This window comes from Cavia porcellus, unplaced genomic scaffold (genome assembly GCF_034190915.1).
Source record: "Cavia porcellus strain 051 isolate PalLab524CR breed Dunkin Hartley unplaced genomic scaffold, mCavPor4.1 scaffold_7, whole genome shotgun sequence".
Lineage (NCBI taxonomy): Eukaryota > Metazoa > Chordata > Mammalia > Rodentia > Caviidae > Cavia > Cavia porcellus.
Genome location: NW_026947490.1, coordinates 25,002,464 through 25,017,942, shown reverse-complemented (window position 1 = coordinate 25,017,942; position 15,479 = coordinate 25,002,464). Strand labels below are relative to the sequence as shown.

The 15,479-nt window shown below is 52.7% G+C and overlaps 2 protein-coding genes and 1 long non-coding RNA gene across 3 annotated transcripts; 2 read left to right on the top strand and 1 right to left on the bottom strand.

The window, feature by feature from the left end:
* Positions 1–444: 444 nt before the first annotated feature.
* Positions 445–4,445, top strand: LOC134476713 (uncharacterized). The gene is made up of 2 exons (XR_010048520.1): positions 445–584; positions 4,265–4,445. It is a non-coding gene; the product is annotated as an uncharacterized LOC134476713 (long non-coding RNA).
* A 2,024-nt stretch (positions 4,446–6,469) lies between these two features.
* LOC134476882 (homeobox protein CDX-2-like) lies at positions 6,470–7,475 on the top strand. The gene is made up of 2 exons (XM_063252997.1): positions 6,470–6,593; positions 6,912–7,475. Exons 1-2 carry the CDS (start codon positions 6,519–6,521, stop codon positions 7,251–7,253), a joined length of 417 nt encoding a protein of 138 aa, XP_063109067.1. The 5' UTR covers positions 6,470–6,518; the 3' UTR covers positions 7,254–7,475.
* A 3,895-nt stretch (positions 7,476–11,370) lies between these two features.
* On the bottom strand, positions 11,371–15,414 carry Selenow (selenoprotein W). The gene is given in 6 exon segments (NM_001258348.1): positions 11,371–11,633; positions 13,357–13,455; positions 13,548–13,622; positions 13,807–13,860; positions 13,968–13,992; positions 15,382–15,414. Coding segments are annotated over 5 exon segments (264 nt in total). The 5' UTR covers positions 15,411–15,414; the 3' UTR covers positions 11,371–11,633; positions 13,357–13,374.
* Positions 15,415–15,479: the final 65 nt, after the last annotated feature.

The following is a 15,479-nucleotide window of genomic DNA, read 5'->3' as shown; positions in this document are numbered from 1 at the left end:
CTCTTTCTTGTGGGTCTCAGGCTCTGTCCTCTGTGCCTGGCCCTCTCATGCCTCAGTTTCTCTTTCTTGTGCGGCTCAGGCTCCGTCCTCTGTGCTGGCCCTCTCTGTTTTACCGATTCGCATTCATCACCATCTCGGTCTCTCTCTCCCTGTCCCATCCCTGTGTCCCCTCTGACTCTGAACCTCTGTCTCTCTGCACCCCTGTCCCTCTACCTGCGTCCCTCCTGTTGGGTCCTGCCCCGCTGTCCTCCTGTGTGTCCAACACTGTCGGGAGTGGGTGCTCTCCCCACCACTCCACACATACTCCCCACCCTGGGCTGGCCAGGTCACCAGTTCCCCACAAGGCCCTTCCTTCCCCTTCCTTCCCCACCCATGCAGGGGGATTAAGGCCGCAGCCGCCTGCCGGGTGGATCAGCGCAGGTCTCATTAGCGTGAAGGGCCAGGGTGACAGACAGCAAGAGGGCAGGGGCCCTGTGGCCTGCGGTGACCAGCAAGGCCTGGGGAGCAGGGCAGGAAGATGGAAGACGGCTGGACAAGAGGGCAAATGGTCTAAGATGACCCATCATCCTTGAATTTTGCTACTGGTTAGTTCTGGGGCCCAAGGTCCCCCAGGATTGGGGGACTTGAGAGAGTTGGTGGGTTCCCCTGGGGTCGATTAGGCTACTCCATATCAGGGGCTTCCTCTTTTAAGCTGGGTCTGCTGGAGAAACTGACTCTTTTTTTTCCTTTTCTTTCTTCTTTTTTATTTTTTGTTATAGTTTTTGGTGTTATAGTTTTCTTTGGCAAGGGATGAGGGGTAGAGGAGGTAGAGGAAGATTGGGACCAGGTCTCACTATGCAGCCCAGGCCGGCCTCAAATACACAGGGATCCTCCTGCCTCAGCCTCTCAAGTGCTGGGATTACAAGCATGCACCTCCACTGCAGGCCAGAAATTTGCTTCCTTTTTCATCTCCACTCAGTGGCTCCAGTAGAAATCAAGGTTCTCAGCCTCAGGCCCAGCCCCTTTTTCCCCTCACTCCCCCCAATCTGTCTAATCCACCCATAAATCCAGCCGTCTCCTCCTGTATATAATTATCCAAGGGAAACCACACAGCACTGTTCAGAGACACTGAAGAGGCCCCAGCTCCGAGGTGAACCGATTCGTGTCCCTGGATAACAAGTTCAGTGCTGCCACAACACCAGCCCTCAAAGGAACCTGTGCTCTCGCTGCCACTCCAGCCACCATCCCGTCCAGGCACAACCATCCCCATACTGGGAGGCTAAGGCAGAAGGGTGCAGGTCTGAGCCCAGTCTGGGCCACGTAGTGAGCACCAATTTTTTTTTTTTTTTCTTCTTTGAAACAGGGTCTCACTACATGGCCCAGGCTGGGCTTGAACTCAAGATCCTCCCGCCTCAGCCTCCCAAGTGCTGGGGTTACAGGCCCGTGCCTCCACACACAGCCCAACAATTTTAAAAAGTAAAAAATTAAAAACAGTAAGCACAAGATGATTCTGAAATTTTGGTGGAAACACAGAGGGTTTAGAATCATGGAACCAGTCTCGAGAAAGGAGCCATGGGGAACGGACACTACCAGGCTGGTTGATCAAGGAGGTGTGAGACTGCTTAAGGGTGAGCAAAGAGGCTGAACAGGCAGCTCAGACTCTTACGTCCAACTGAATTAGTGCACAGCGACAGACAGCAGGGCAGTGACAGAGGTGGCAGGACATTAGAGGGCCACGATACCGAAGTGGACCCAGCAGAGTTATAAACACGGGGGAAATATGTATTTACTCGGTGACTGAATGAAGAAAGAGACACAAAAGAGGGTCTTAAGGTTGTTAAGGAACACCAAGTGTCAGGTGTAGTGGTCACACCTGCAATCTGGCACTCTGGGAAGCTGAGGCAGGAGGATTGCAAGTTCCAGGCCAGCCTGGTCCCCTCCAGGTCTCCAGCCCAAGCCTTGCAGTATTACTGCACTGCCGCCCTGCTTTAGAGCCTTGCTCTCCAGGATTTTCTCATTTTCTTCACGGGATCTTCCTGTCTCAGCCTCATGAGTACTGGGAATACCAGGGTGTGCTACCACAATCAGCTCCTGCAGATGAATTTGCAAATACAGAATCTAGAAATGAGGATGGAGATGTTTTTTTATCTTTTTTTTTTTTTTTTTTTTTTTTTTTTTTTTTTGGTCTTTTCGTTTTTATCGGTACCAGGGATCGAACTCACGACTGCCTGCTTGCAAGGCAGGCGCTTATGCCGCTGAGCTAAATCCCCAGCCCCGAGGATGGAGATAATGCAAAAAGAGAGAACCCTGGTCAGGACATAGCTCAGTGGCACAGGTGCCTGCCTGGCAAGTGCAAGGTCTTGAGTTTGATTCCCAGTACAAAAAAAATAGAGAGAGACAGAGAGACAAAAAAACCCAGAACAGAGAAACAGTTGGGCCAAATGACTCCAAAAGACCCAGCTCACTCTCTCCTCCCCTCTGCCCTACATTTCCTCCAAACCCAAATTTGAGCCCCCTTTGAGACATGATCCACGCCCTAGGGCCCTCCTGGGACACTGGGTCAGCCTCCTTGGAAAGCCAGAGCCACACCCTGCACCAGGAGGGGCAAGAAATAGCCTCTGTCCCTCTACTGGCCAAATCACGGCGCATAGTCAGGAGTTTGATACACCTGTACCCCAGCACCCAGGAGGCTGAGACAAGAGAGTCAAATTCAAGGCCAGCCTAGGATAGAATAAAAATCACAACTATCAACAATGTTTTTCATTTGTTTGTTTGTTTTTAGTCTTTTTGAGACAGAGTTGCACTGTCCAATTCAAGCAGGTTTTGAACTCACTATGTAGCCCAGGCTGCCCTTGAGCTTACAATGATCCTCCTGCCTCAGCCTCCCAAGTGCTAGGATTACAGGGGTGTGTTATCACACGTGGCTGCAGCTCAAAACCAAATAAAAGGATTAACCAGGGATTTAGCTCAGTGGCACAAGCGCCTGCCTGGCAAGCGCAAGGTCATGAGTTTGAGCCCAGTACCAAATTTAAAAAAAAAAAAAAAAGGATTGATCCCTTCTAAGGAATGCTTTCCCACCAATTTTTCACCTGTGTGTCTTGCTAAGGGGATCCCAGCCCCAGAAGCCTCTCCTGTGCCTGGGAATCTGGGGTTTGAAGGGAGATGAACCTCCAATATCTCTCCCTCCCCCCAAAACCCTGAGAGAAACTTAGATTCCCTCAGGAATCCCCCTATGGTTTCCACCATCATGAGAAGAACAAGAGAAAGAAGGCACAGATGGTTGGGGGCCTCCAAAGCCCCTTTTCCTTGATCCTTTTCTTGTAAATCAAACAAATAAAAAAATTAAAGTTAGCAGGAAACGAAAAGAGTTTGCCTCAAAATTTCCAAATAATTAATTTTGCTGCCTGTCTATTGTTTTGTTTGAGGGAGTGCTGTTTTGGGGAGATATTTTCTGTTTATTTTTGTCTTTTTGTTTTGCTTATATGTTTTTATATTTTGACTTTGAGTCAGGGTCTCCATAAATAGCCAGGCTTGGCTCCAACTTGGGAGCTTCCTGTCTCAGCCTCCCAGAGTGCTGGTGTTGTTAAATATGTTTTGTATGGGGCTAGGGATTTAGCTCAGCAGCATAAGCACCTGCCTTGCAAGCAGGCGGTCGTGAGTTCAATCCCCAGTACCGATAAAAAGGGGAAAAAAAGTATGTTTTGTATGTGGCTGAGGATTTAGCTCAGCAGTGTAAGCACCTGCCTGGGCAGTGCGAGGTCATAAGTTTGATCCCCTGGACAAAAAAAAAAAAATAGATAGATAGATAGATAGATAGATAGATAGATAGATGTTCTGTATGTGTGGGTAATGTTACATGCGATTGGTAAATGCATGTATTCTTCAAAATAAAAAATATTCCTGAGTCACATTTGTGGAAAAACTGCAAACTCAGTTATTTAACACAGCCTTAGAAATTTTGAGCTTTTCCCTTGCAAATAATAGAGCTGAGCAGGCAAAAGAACAAAAGCCTAACAAAGTGTCTGCAGGCGAGGCACAGTTATTTCACCAAAAAGGAAGGCAGATAGCCACCAAATAAATGAAGCAAAAAGTACATTAAAAATTATTAGCTGTGGCCAGGCATGGTGACCCAGCATTTCAGAAGCTGAGACAAAAGAACTAAAAGTCAAAGGTCACTCTGGATTATATATTAAACCCACCTCAAAAAAAAAAAAAACTGTAATCAGTTATAAGTGATAATCAGTTGTTACTAACAGTTCTATTCTTCATTTTTTAACTATGACAGCATTCTGAGCTGGATGTGGTGGTGCACACCAGTAATCCCAGCACTTGAGAGGCTGAGGCAGGAGGATCACTGCAAGTTCCAGGCCAGCCTGGGCTACAAAGCGAATTCAAAGTCAGCCTGAACTCCATGCAAAAAACCCTGCCTCAGAAAACAAAATAAATGAATAAATAAGTAAGCATTTCATAGTCTGAAGTCTCCATAAATTATTTAACCGTCTTTGCCTTTAGACTGGGTCTCGATTTACAGCGCACACAGCTCTAACCCTTGACAAACACAAGTCAGGGAGCAAACACAGGGTCCTTGGTGAAAGCAGAAGCTGGCTCAGTGCCTCGGAGGGGATGGCAGCAGGGTCCCCAGCAGTGGAGAGCAGAAGTGCCCGGCCTGGGGAGAATGAGGAGGCCCCTGGGGCTGGGATGTACTTCCTTTCGGCACGGGGACCCCCATGGGTAACTTCCCTGGGCTGCACCCCTGTGCAGAGCACCAAGGCTGCCTTGGTCACTGAGTCTCCAGCCCCAGGCATCTACCTGGCCCTCAGTAGCTGCTCAGTTAGGAAGGGCGGGGTATCCAGGCAGAGGTGGGTGGGGAGGTGGGCGGGCAGGGTGGGTGAGTGGGGAGGGAGGGTCGTGGTGGGGGCAGAGCAGCAGAGGGGATTTAAACCCAGGACCTGGGGATGATTCCAGGTGCTGGAGCAGAGCAGCAGCCAGGATGCAGCAGTCTGATGACTCCCAGGGTGAGCCGGGGCTGTAGCTCAGGAGCTGGGCTGGTGTGGGAGCCACATCCCCGGGGCTGGGGCTGCAGAGTGCCCTGGGTTTGGGACTTGGGATGCAGGGCTGTGTGTGGAGCAGAGCCTCAGGTGGGCAGGGTGGGTCCTGTAAGTGTCAGGGTCCCTTGCAGCCCTGAGTGTGGCAGGGGCCGAGGAGGCTGCTGCTGAGTGGCTAGGGGGAGGCGGGAGCCCTCCAGGCTGCCCTGGGTCTGGAAGCTGTGTAGGAGCCAAGTACAGCCCCACTTCCAAGAAGTGGCCATGAAGGACCAACGCGCAGGGCATGGCATGGGAAGTAGAGATCGTGAGGTCCAGCAGGCTGGTCGGGTGCCACCTCTGCCCTCTGCCTGGGCTGCCTGCTCTCAGGCCTAGGTGCTGTGTGGACCACATGGGCCCATAGGTTCAGGTAAATTTGGTGTCAGTGACCAGATCAAGGAGGGCATATATTTGAGTAAAAGGCAAAAGGATTTATTCAAAGCCAGCTCCACAGACAGAGAGGCCTCATTTACTTCCAATCATTATGTCCTGTGTACACTGGGGACAGGCCCAGTCCGGAGCCGCGGGCAGATGGCCCAGGGTCAGTGCAGCCCTCCACTCCAGTCCATCAGCTTCCTTCTCTCTTTCTTTCTTTCTCACTGGTGTTTGGCCTTGTTTGACTTGGTTTGTTTTTTCAAGACAGGGACTTCCTATGTAGCCCAGGCTGGCCTTGAACTGATGGTGATCTTCCTGCCTCAGCTTCCCAAGTAGTTACTGATCTCATTCTTGTGGAAAGGACACTGGGTGCCTGTCTGGGACCAATATCTGCACATTGCATGCACACTTCTGGGCTGAGATGAGGTGGGGAGTCATTCATGGGCTAACCCTGGGGGAGACACTCATCTCTAAAGGCAAAAAAAAAAAAAATCTAGATTTTTTTGTTGTTGTTTTAAGACAGGGTCTCAGTCTACATTTCAGACAGGCCTTGAACTCTTGGCTATCCTCCTGCCTCAGCCCCACAGAGCTAGGCTACCACACCCAGCAAATGTAGTTTTTAAAATTCCATTTTGAGCCGGGTATGGTGACTCATGCCTGTAATCTCAGCACTCAGGAGACTAAGGCAGGAGGATCGTTTCCAGTTCGAGACCAGCCTGGGCTACAAAGTGAGCTCAAGGCCAGCCTGAACTGCATAGTGAGACCCCGTCTCAAAAAGACAAAAAATAAATAAATAAAATTTCATTTTGGCCTGATGTGGTATACGTGTGTTATCCCAGTCCTCGGGAGGCTGAAGCAGGAGGGTTGCAAAGTGTAAGGCCAGACTGGACTACATAGAGCCCCTGTCTCCAAAAGGAAAACGAGGAAAACAAAGTCCTTTTCACAGGGCTGGCTGTGCCCTTGCTGGCGTCGATGGGGCATCTCTGACCTGTTTACTTCCTTCTCTGTCTCTTCCACCCCCCAGACCCTACAGCCAAGATCTACAGCGAGGACCAGCATAGGGCGCTGGAGACGCATTTCAGAATGGACAGGTACCCCTCTCCAGAGGCCCAGAAGGCCCTGGCCGCCAGGCTCAACCTGAAGCGTTCCCAGGTGGAGGTGAGACCCTCCTCTCCCGCCCTTGTCACCCCATCTTTTTGTTTTAGTTTGTTTCTGTTCGGTTTGGTTGTTGATTGCTATGATTTTCTGAGATGGGGTCTCACTGGGTAATTCAAGCTGGCCCAGCAGGCCCCAAACTCACTACACTCCTCCGGCCTCTAAAACAAACCAAAAGGAAATACAGCACACTAAATCCAGGCACCTGGGCCTCTCCTCCTCTCCTGGCCTTTAACTGGTTCTGGCATAGAGACAGAGGCTTGGGGTCCCCCTGCTCCCTCCCTATGAATTCCTTTCCTCCATGGTCTCTTTGTCCCCCAGATGTGGTTCCACAGACGCCGGGCCACCTCAAAGCAGCCTAAGCCTGTGCCACAGGTGCAGCGTCTACAAGGTCTACGCCCGCTGCCGCCCCCCACAGAGAGCACCCACTTCCTCCTCAGCTGCGGGCCCCCCGCCTGCCCAGCTCCTGACCTACACAAGGAGTCTGAGCCTGAGCTCGAGGCCCAGAGGAGCCCTGGGGCCACACCCAACCTGGATGCCCCAGAGGCCGGGGGCACCTCCAAGACGCTGCCCTTCTCCACCAGGACACCCGCAGTCCAGGAGGATGGAAGTCCCGAGGACCAGAACAAATCAGGCCCGCCTGGGCTGGACTCTAACTCATGATCCTCCTGCCTCGGCCTCCCTCAGTGCTGGGTTTGCAGTCGTGTGCCACCTCACTTGGCTCTTGTCTTAGTATATTTTTAATTTGGATATGAGGTCTTGCCAAAATGCCTGCCCTGCTCAAATGTACAGTCCTTCTGGCTGGCTGCTCAGAGTTGCTGAGATTGTCAGCCTATGCCACCATGACTGGCCCTTGTTTATTTTTAAACTGAGCCTCAATAAATTTCCCAGCCTACATTTTGTGATCCTCCTGCCTCAGCCTTCCCAGTGCTGGCATTACAGGCATGCACCACCATGCCCAGCCAGTGCTTTTGTCTTTTTCCTCTTGTCTAAGAACTGTTCCTCACATGACTGTCCTGTAATCTCTGTGGTACACCTGTCACCAGAAGGCTGCCCTGCAGATAGACTTCGTGTGGTGTAGGGTAGGGATTCCGTGGATTTCCACCTGAGGACCCTTAATTATTTTGCCACAAAACGAAGCTCCCTCCAGGTAGGAGTCTGTCTGCAGTCTGCTTCAGGTCCATGGCATCTCCGGTGTACCACACTGCCCCTTCCCTCCATCCCATCCTCCGCCCCTTGCCTGCTTGTGGCCGCCCTGGCCCACGTCTCCCCACAGCTGGTCTGACCCTGTCCTGGTCCCCATTTAGCAAATGCTCCAATCCGCTTAGGGCCGCCAGCCTCAGCAGACACTGGAGAATTAGTGGGGATTTAGAGGACACGTGACGGGCGGGCCAACGCTGGGGGCAACGGTGCCCCATGCCTGCTGTGGACCTTCCACTTACCCAGAGGACCCAGCAGACAGAAAAACAGGGAGAAACTGAGGTACAGGGGTTTCTTCACTCTCAAGGTCAGAGCAGCCAGGACTCCCTGGCACATGTCACCTCCCTGTGACAGTGGGTGTCCTGTGGACTTTCAAGGTCCTGTAGCCTTCAGCCCTCTCTGAAGGGCTCCAGCAAGTGTGAAAGTGCCATCCGCAGGGCACAGTGACTGCCCAGTGTGTACACGGCTGGGCATGGTGCAACTTGTAGCCTACGGCCTTCAAACAGGGAGCAGGAGCTTCTCGGCCACGCCCTGTCCACATCCAGCTCAGCCTGACCAGCAGGGCCCTTCAGAAGATGCACAGCCTGAGATAACATTTTGTGGTTTTTTGGGGGTTTTTTAATTATTGTTTTGTTTGAAATAGAATCTCTGTCTCAGGGGCTGGGGATTTAGCTCAGTGGCATAAGCGCCTGCCTTGCAAGTGTTCAGTCATGAGTTCGATCCCTGGTACCGAGAAAAAACAAAAAAGACAAAAAAAAAAAAAAGAATCTCTGTCTCTAAGGCTGGACTTAAGCTTGTGATCCTCCTGCCTCAGCTTCCCCAATACTGAGAACTTTGTTTTGTTTTGTTTTGTTTTGTTTTTATAGTGCTAGGGATTAAACTTAAGGCCTTATCTCTGAGCTACATCTCCAACCATTTTACTTGGACAGTAGTTGGTTTTGGCTTTGGTTTTTTGTGGGCTTGTTTTGTTTTGTTTTGTTTTGTTTTGAGATAGGGTCTCACTATGCAATGCAGGTTGGTCTTCAACTCACAATAATCATCCTGTCTCAGCCTCCCAAGTGCGGGGATAACAGGTGTGGATTTCCACACCCAACTGGACCATCTCTTTTTCTTTTCCACCAGCACTGGAGATGGAAACCAAGGCCTTTCCCTGACCTACATCCTCAACCTTTTTTTATTTTTTAAAACAGGGTCCAAGTTGCTAAATTGCTCAGGCTGGGTTCAAATTTGTGATCCTCTACCTCAGGCTCCTCAAAGCTAAGATTACAGGCCCACCACACCCGGCTGTGGTGCTGATGCTGCTCCTCCCCCACCCCCCTTCCCTGGCCTCCCCCTCCCTCTCCAGTGCGAGCTCCCTTGGCCTTGACCTGGGCCATCTGCCCCGGTCCTTTGGAACCATCTCGGGTCACCACCTGCAGAAGCACAGCACCCAGCGGGAGGCGCAGAGGGGTTTCGGGACACAGGGGCAGATGATACGGAACCTCTCTCAAGCCTTCATGTGTTTCCCCACCTCCTTGGTGCTGTGGGTGTCCAGTGTCAGTGTTGGCAGGAGGAGGAGACAGAGCCACGGAAGCCCTCCTGGCTTGCCCTGAGCCAGAGTCCTGTTCTGGCTGCTTTGTGGCCACTGGAGGAATAAATGCAGCATTTTGCTCTTCCAGCTGCATCCAGCTCTGAAAATACATCCTTCCTCTGGGAATGATGATGGGGCAAAGTTTTGTTGCTTTTTGAGACAGGGTCTTACTACACAGCCCGGTTCACTTCTCAGTGATCCTCCTGCCTCAGCCTCCCTAGTGCGGGAATTAGAAGCATGCATCAGCAGAAGTGCTCTGTCCAGCACACGGAGGGTCCTGGCCTCAGTCCCCCCCCACACACACACACACACACACTCTATAACCTCATAGTAAAGAAACCTAACAAATGCTCCTCCACCCAGGTGATCAAACCCATACACAGGCACCCTCAACAGGAGATGAAAGTGACTTGACTTCTCTTTCTCCCAGAAACACACAATCTCAGTCTAATCTTAAGGAAAGCACCAGGCAAATCCCAGCACATGGGAATCCCACACAACACATGAATGAGCAAGGCTCTTCAAAACTGCTGAGGTTGTCAAACATGTTGAAAATCTGAAACACTGTAGCAGCAGCCAAAGAAAAACACAGGAAAAATGACCACCTAACTGTTGCTCACACAGGGACCCTGGGCCAGAAAAAGGTCCGTGCACAAAAACTGAGCCGGACACAGGAGTGCAGGCCTGTAGTCCCATATTCAGAGGCTGAGGCAGGGAGGTCACCAGTTTGAAACTAGTCTGGGCTACACAGCCAGACTGTCTCAAAAACAAAACAAAACAAAACAAAAAAACCCTGAAGAAATCTAAATACAATGTGGCCTTTCATTGGTAAACGGGTCAGCATCAGTTCATCGACCACCCCAAAGGAAGACATTAATTAATAAGTGCAGAGTGAAACACTATTCCCTTCTGCTTCTGCCACCCTAAAGTCAGTCTTGGAAAGAAAATGCACTTTTTCTTTTTCTTTTTTTTTTTTTTTTTTTTTTTTTTTTTTTTTTTTTTTTTTGTCTTTTTGAGACAGGGTCTCGCTATGCAGTTCAGGCTGGCCTTGAGCTCACTTTGTAGCCCAGGCTGGCCTCGAACTCATAACGGTCCTCCCACCTCAGCCTCCTGAGTGCTGGGATTACAGGTGTGAGCCACCACGCCCGGCTAAAAAATTGTTTTTTAATTTGGTTGTTTTGAGACAGGGGCCACACTAGGTAGCTCACTTGAACTCACCCAGTCTAGCCTTAAAGAACAAAAATAAAAATCGTGCAGGTGGGGCCAGGTGAACAACAGTAACCATGCGGCAGTGGCGCTCGGGAAGGAGCTGCCCTTTGTTGCCCCCCTGTGGCCAACCTGGACCTGGAGCAGCCTCAGTAGGGGCACGTGGGGCTCCAGGCTAAGGCCCCACCAGGCAGGCAAAGGCAGAATCAGATCTGACCCCACTGGCAGGCCAAGGCAGACAGCCTGGAAAAAGCAAGAACTCGCCCGCATGCAGCCTGCTGCAGCAGGGGCACACTGACACCCCAAGGTGACCCAGGATGGGGAGCAGAGGCCCCTTTTTTCTCTTTGGCACAAACTTCTCACTGACCCTCACCCATAACCCCACAGAAAGTTGAGATTCCAGTTTATTATTCTGAAAAATCACTGATTTAAGAAGAATCAAAAGACCTGGAGTGGTAGCCCATGCTTGTTATCCCAGCACTCAAGAGGCTGAGGCAGGAGGATCACTGAGTTCAAGGCCAACCTGAACTACATAGCAAGACCTTGTCTCAAAAAAAAATGTATGCAGGATCCAAGAGCCTGGGTGCTGTTTCCATGAACACCAGCTGACCCTGTTCCCTCCGCAGAGCTAAGAGCTGCCCTCAAGGGCCTACTGAGCAGCAGAGACTGGGAACCAAGGGGCTGCAGGCGTGGGGAGAGCACACACTTGACACAGACCATGAACTCATCAAGTATTTATTATGTGAACCATTTCTTCACCGTGAGCCACTGCCTGCTGCTGGAAACCTCGCCACTGTGACCCTCAGCTCCCCAAGAACACAGCCTGGGCTGGCAAGGGGCCAATTCAGAGGGGGGCCAAAGCATGGGGGGAGGGCAGGGAGTGGGAACAGGCAGTGCGCCGGGGCGGATGCCAAAAGACACACGTCCCACAGAGGCAGAGACAGAGCATCAACCTCCATCCCACCCAGCGGTCGCAAGGGCATCGGGGAAAAACCAGGCGTCCGGAGACATTTCAGTCCTTCCCTTCATGAAGCGTCAGCTGGGCGCGGCAGGGTTGAGGTCCTGAGCTGCAGAGAGAAGTGGGCGTGAGGGAGGCCAGCGGCCGGCACAGAGGATACAGTGGAGCCTGTGTCAAAAGGAGCAGCAGCAGCTGGGGTGAAGCACACTTGTAATCCTGGCACTTCGGGAGGCTGAGGCAGGAGGATCACAAATAAACTCAGCTGGGGAAACTTAGCCTCCTAGCAAGACCCTGTACCAGACTCAGAAGGGGTGGAACAGAAAAAAAGGGCTCAGAACAGAAAAAAACAAAGAACAAGCAGGGAGCACCAGCAGACAGGGAAACAGGCTAAGACTTGGTTCCCAGGTCACTGAGTCTGCAGTGAGCAGTCAGAAGGGAAGGAGGGGACTGCTCAGTGCTATGGCAGTCCTGAGAGCCAACCCAGTCCACAGCCAGCTCCTGCCGGCTCCCCACCTGCAGGGCCACCTGGGGCTCCCAGGACTGCCTAGGACATACATCCTTCCTGGGGTGTGGGTGTCCTGAGGACTCGAAGTCATCTGTGCCCAGAGAGCCACGAACAGGGCCACAAGGGCAGTCAGCTGCCCTCATAACCAAGCCCCAAGTGGCAGGCACCCAGGTCCAGATTGCTGCTGCACGGCAGCACGGTGCCCATGCGACAGACTAACCCGAGCCGCAGCTTGGCTATGCTGGTCCCGCCAGCCAAATGCTCGATATGATACAGGACATTCAGAAAGTGTAACTGCGAAGCAAGCCCCAGGGGACCGCGGGGCAGAGGTAAAAAAAAAAACCCAAGAATTCCAGGAAAGCCTTGCTGGGAATAAGTTCAGGGCATAGTGTGAGGTCATGGGTTTAATTCCTGGTACAAAAAAAAGAAAACAAAAAACCAGCTGGGTCAAAAAAACAAAACAAAACAAAAAAAATCAGCTGGGTTGTTGGTTTGGTTTGGTTGAGACAGGACCTCACTCCAGTGCCACAAAAAGAAAAAAGAAAAAAAAATTCTAGGAAATGGAACTTGAGCTGAAAGCATTTGGAAACTAGCAGTCTGGCACAAAGCCTGCTGGGAGCAGCAGTGCCCTGTGGGTGGACAGGGACATTCAATTCTAGACCGAGACCAAGGCCTGCAAAATGATCCAGAAACTCAGTAGATGGCAGAAGGTGGCTCTAGCCTCTGAAGCGTCAAGAACGCAGAACCCAGCTCTGGACTCGGGTAGTAGCTAAGCCCATTCCAGAATTGGGCTCACAGGGAACAAGGGAGGAAAATAAAACCAAACTCAGAAGGCACTGGAAGGCTCATTCAGTCCGAGTGACCCACAAGTGCATGCTCTAATGCTCACCAGCTGGAAACTCGAATGTTTCTAGAGGCCTCAGAACAGCGGGCAGTGCTGGTGAGCACATCCCAGCCAGCATGGGCCCAGCTCAGATTGGGAAGGGGCCCTGGGTCCGGACGGTGTGGGAGCTGCTCCTGAGACTCACTAGGGACCATAAGAGGCCACTGGGGGCCTGTTCTGGGATGGCCTGGGAGCAGGGAATGAGTCTAGGCTTAGCCGTGGTTGCAGGATGCTCTGCAGTTCCTGAAGCGTGTGGGTCACCGGGGGCCATTCCTAGATGATAATCAGTGGCCATGCCAGGGTCAGGCCCAGGAATTCCGCCTCCAACATGCCATGAACACCGACTGACCCTCAGCTCCACGTCCTGGCACAGGGACAAAGACTTCAGCGCCTCTCCCTCCCCAGCAGGAGGTACAATGCAACAGGCAGCTCCCCGGCCCTCACCTCCACCTTCAGGACACACTAGCCCTGAGCCAAGGCGGCTTTGATGGCAGCCACCAGCTTCCGAAACTTGCCTTCCGTGTCCACGAAGCCATCGCCTCCCTGGGAAGGCAAAGACAGACAAAGATGGGCTGCGCCCCATGGTTGACCACAGCCCACCCCATGCGCTGTCCCCACAGAGGTGACACCCGTACCTTCTTGGAGTGAACTAGCTTCCCAGCAACGGTCACTTCAAAGAAGCCAGTGGTCTGGGGTGTCCCCTCACCACACTGAGGAGAGACGCGGGGAGGGTGGAGTGGGGGCTCAGTACCCTCTTGGGGACACCCTCCCCTTCCCTGGGTGTGGACAACGGAAGTGAACCCCTTGGCTCCCATTAGGGCCAACCTCACCCACTGCCATTGAGCCCCAAGGGATAGACAAGACGCCCCCTCCGCCTGACCCCTCCAGACTCACGATGTCTAGGCATCCGGGGAACTCATCTTCCAGCTTCTCCTTGAGCTGGAGATACTGAGAATGGAGGTGGGGGAGTCAGCGCCTGCCTGCCTGCCTGCGGCCGCTCCCCAGGCATACCCCGCGCGTCCTGCCCCGGGCGCCACCTGGCGGCCATCCCTTACCTTGGGCTTGTAGCCTCAAGCGCCACTGTGGGCCAGGTAAGGCACGCAGATCCGGGACAGCCAGGCGCAGCGTTGTGAAGAAAAGGACCGGGAGAGAGAAGAGGGACACAGTTAGAAGCAAAAGGTGAGGACAGTCCCTCAGGAGAGAGAAGAAAGCCTCGCACACGCACAGTGAAGGGGAAATGCAGGGATGCACAGGGAAACCCACCAAGCAAGGCAGGCAGAAGGCACTCAGAGGAGGCAGGGAAAGGGCAAAGGAAGGACAGTGCGACACAGAGAAGGCAACAGAGAGGGAAAGCGAGACGACTGGGTTAGGGACTCGCTGCATAAATCACATCCCTCCAGCTCTCAGCCCCACAGCCGCCGTCACTCCTGAAACCGGAAACCTCTGGTGCCCAGCAAGAAATAGGAACTTCCCCAACCCTGCCAGCCTCGGGTCTGTCGAGCAGCTGGAAAGGTCACACAGACCCAGGCTGGAGTGGCCTATCACCTGCGCCTTGACTAGCTAGTTTTTGTTTGTTTTTGAGATACCGTCTCCCTATTCAGCCCAGGGGGAGCACTGAACTCCGGATCCTTGGGAGCCTGGATTACAGGCCTCAGACCATTGACCTGCCCTCCTGTCTCACTCCAGCCTCAGTTTCCTCGCCTGTAAAATGGACAACTCCCTTCCCACCCTGCCCGGCGTATCGGGAGGAGAAATTCACTGCACAGGTATTAAGTGCCTACTGCATGCCAGCATAGGGTCAAGCGCTGCAGACACACTCACTGGTTAGCAAGAGAAAAAACCGCATGTCTTGTTAAGACTTGCCTGCTAGCAGGGAAATGGAATCAAAAGATGTTTAGATGTTTAGTACTGGTCGTGACATGCATCAGCAGTAACTGGATCACCCCATTTTGCACTTAGAAGGGGAAATTGAGGCCAGAAAAGGAGGAGGCTTAGCAGCAACGGGCACGCACTGGGTTGGAGACGAATGTTGTGCAAGCCTTTTCTTTTCTTTTTATAGAGGGTCTCTATGCAGTGCAGGCTGACGTTTAACCACATATATGTATAACTCACAGCGATTCTCCTGCTTCAGCCTCCCCAGTGCTGGGTTTCCCCAGTCCTGTATTCAAGATCTTTCCTAACACGGGCAGGAGACCTTTCCGACCTTCTCCCCGCAGGTGTCCCCAACCCGAGGCTGCTCAGAATGCGGGGCGGTGGGAGCAGGGACAAAGCGCCGGGCACGGTACCCCTCCCCCATCGCCCTCCAGCCGCACCTTTCACAACCGGCAGGGGCGCGCGTGTGCCCGCCGCCCGTCCACCCGGGAGCCCCCTTCCTCTGGAGGAGCCCCAAGATCCTACCCCCGAGGCCCCAGCCCCGCTCCCACGGTCAGGGGCACGGAGTCTGGAGCACGAGGCAGAAGGGAGTCTTACCAATAAACGACTCGCACCGCGAGAGCCATGATGGGGAGCAGCACCGCCAGGAACCTAGCAGCAACTCCAGCTGCTCGCGCGGTGTGCACTGGGCATGC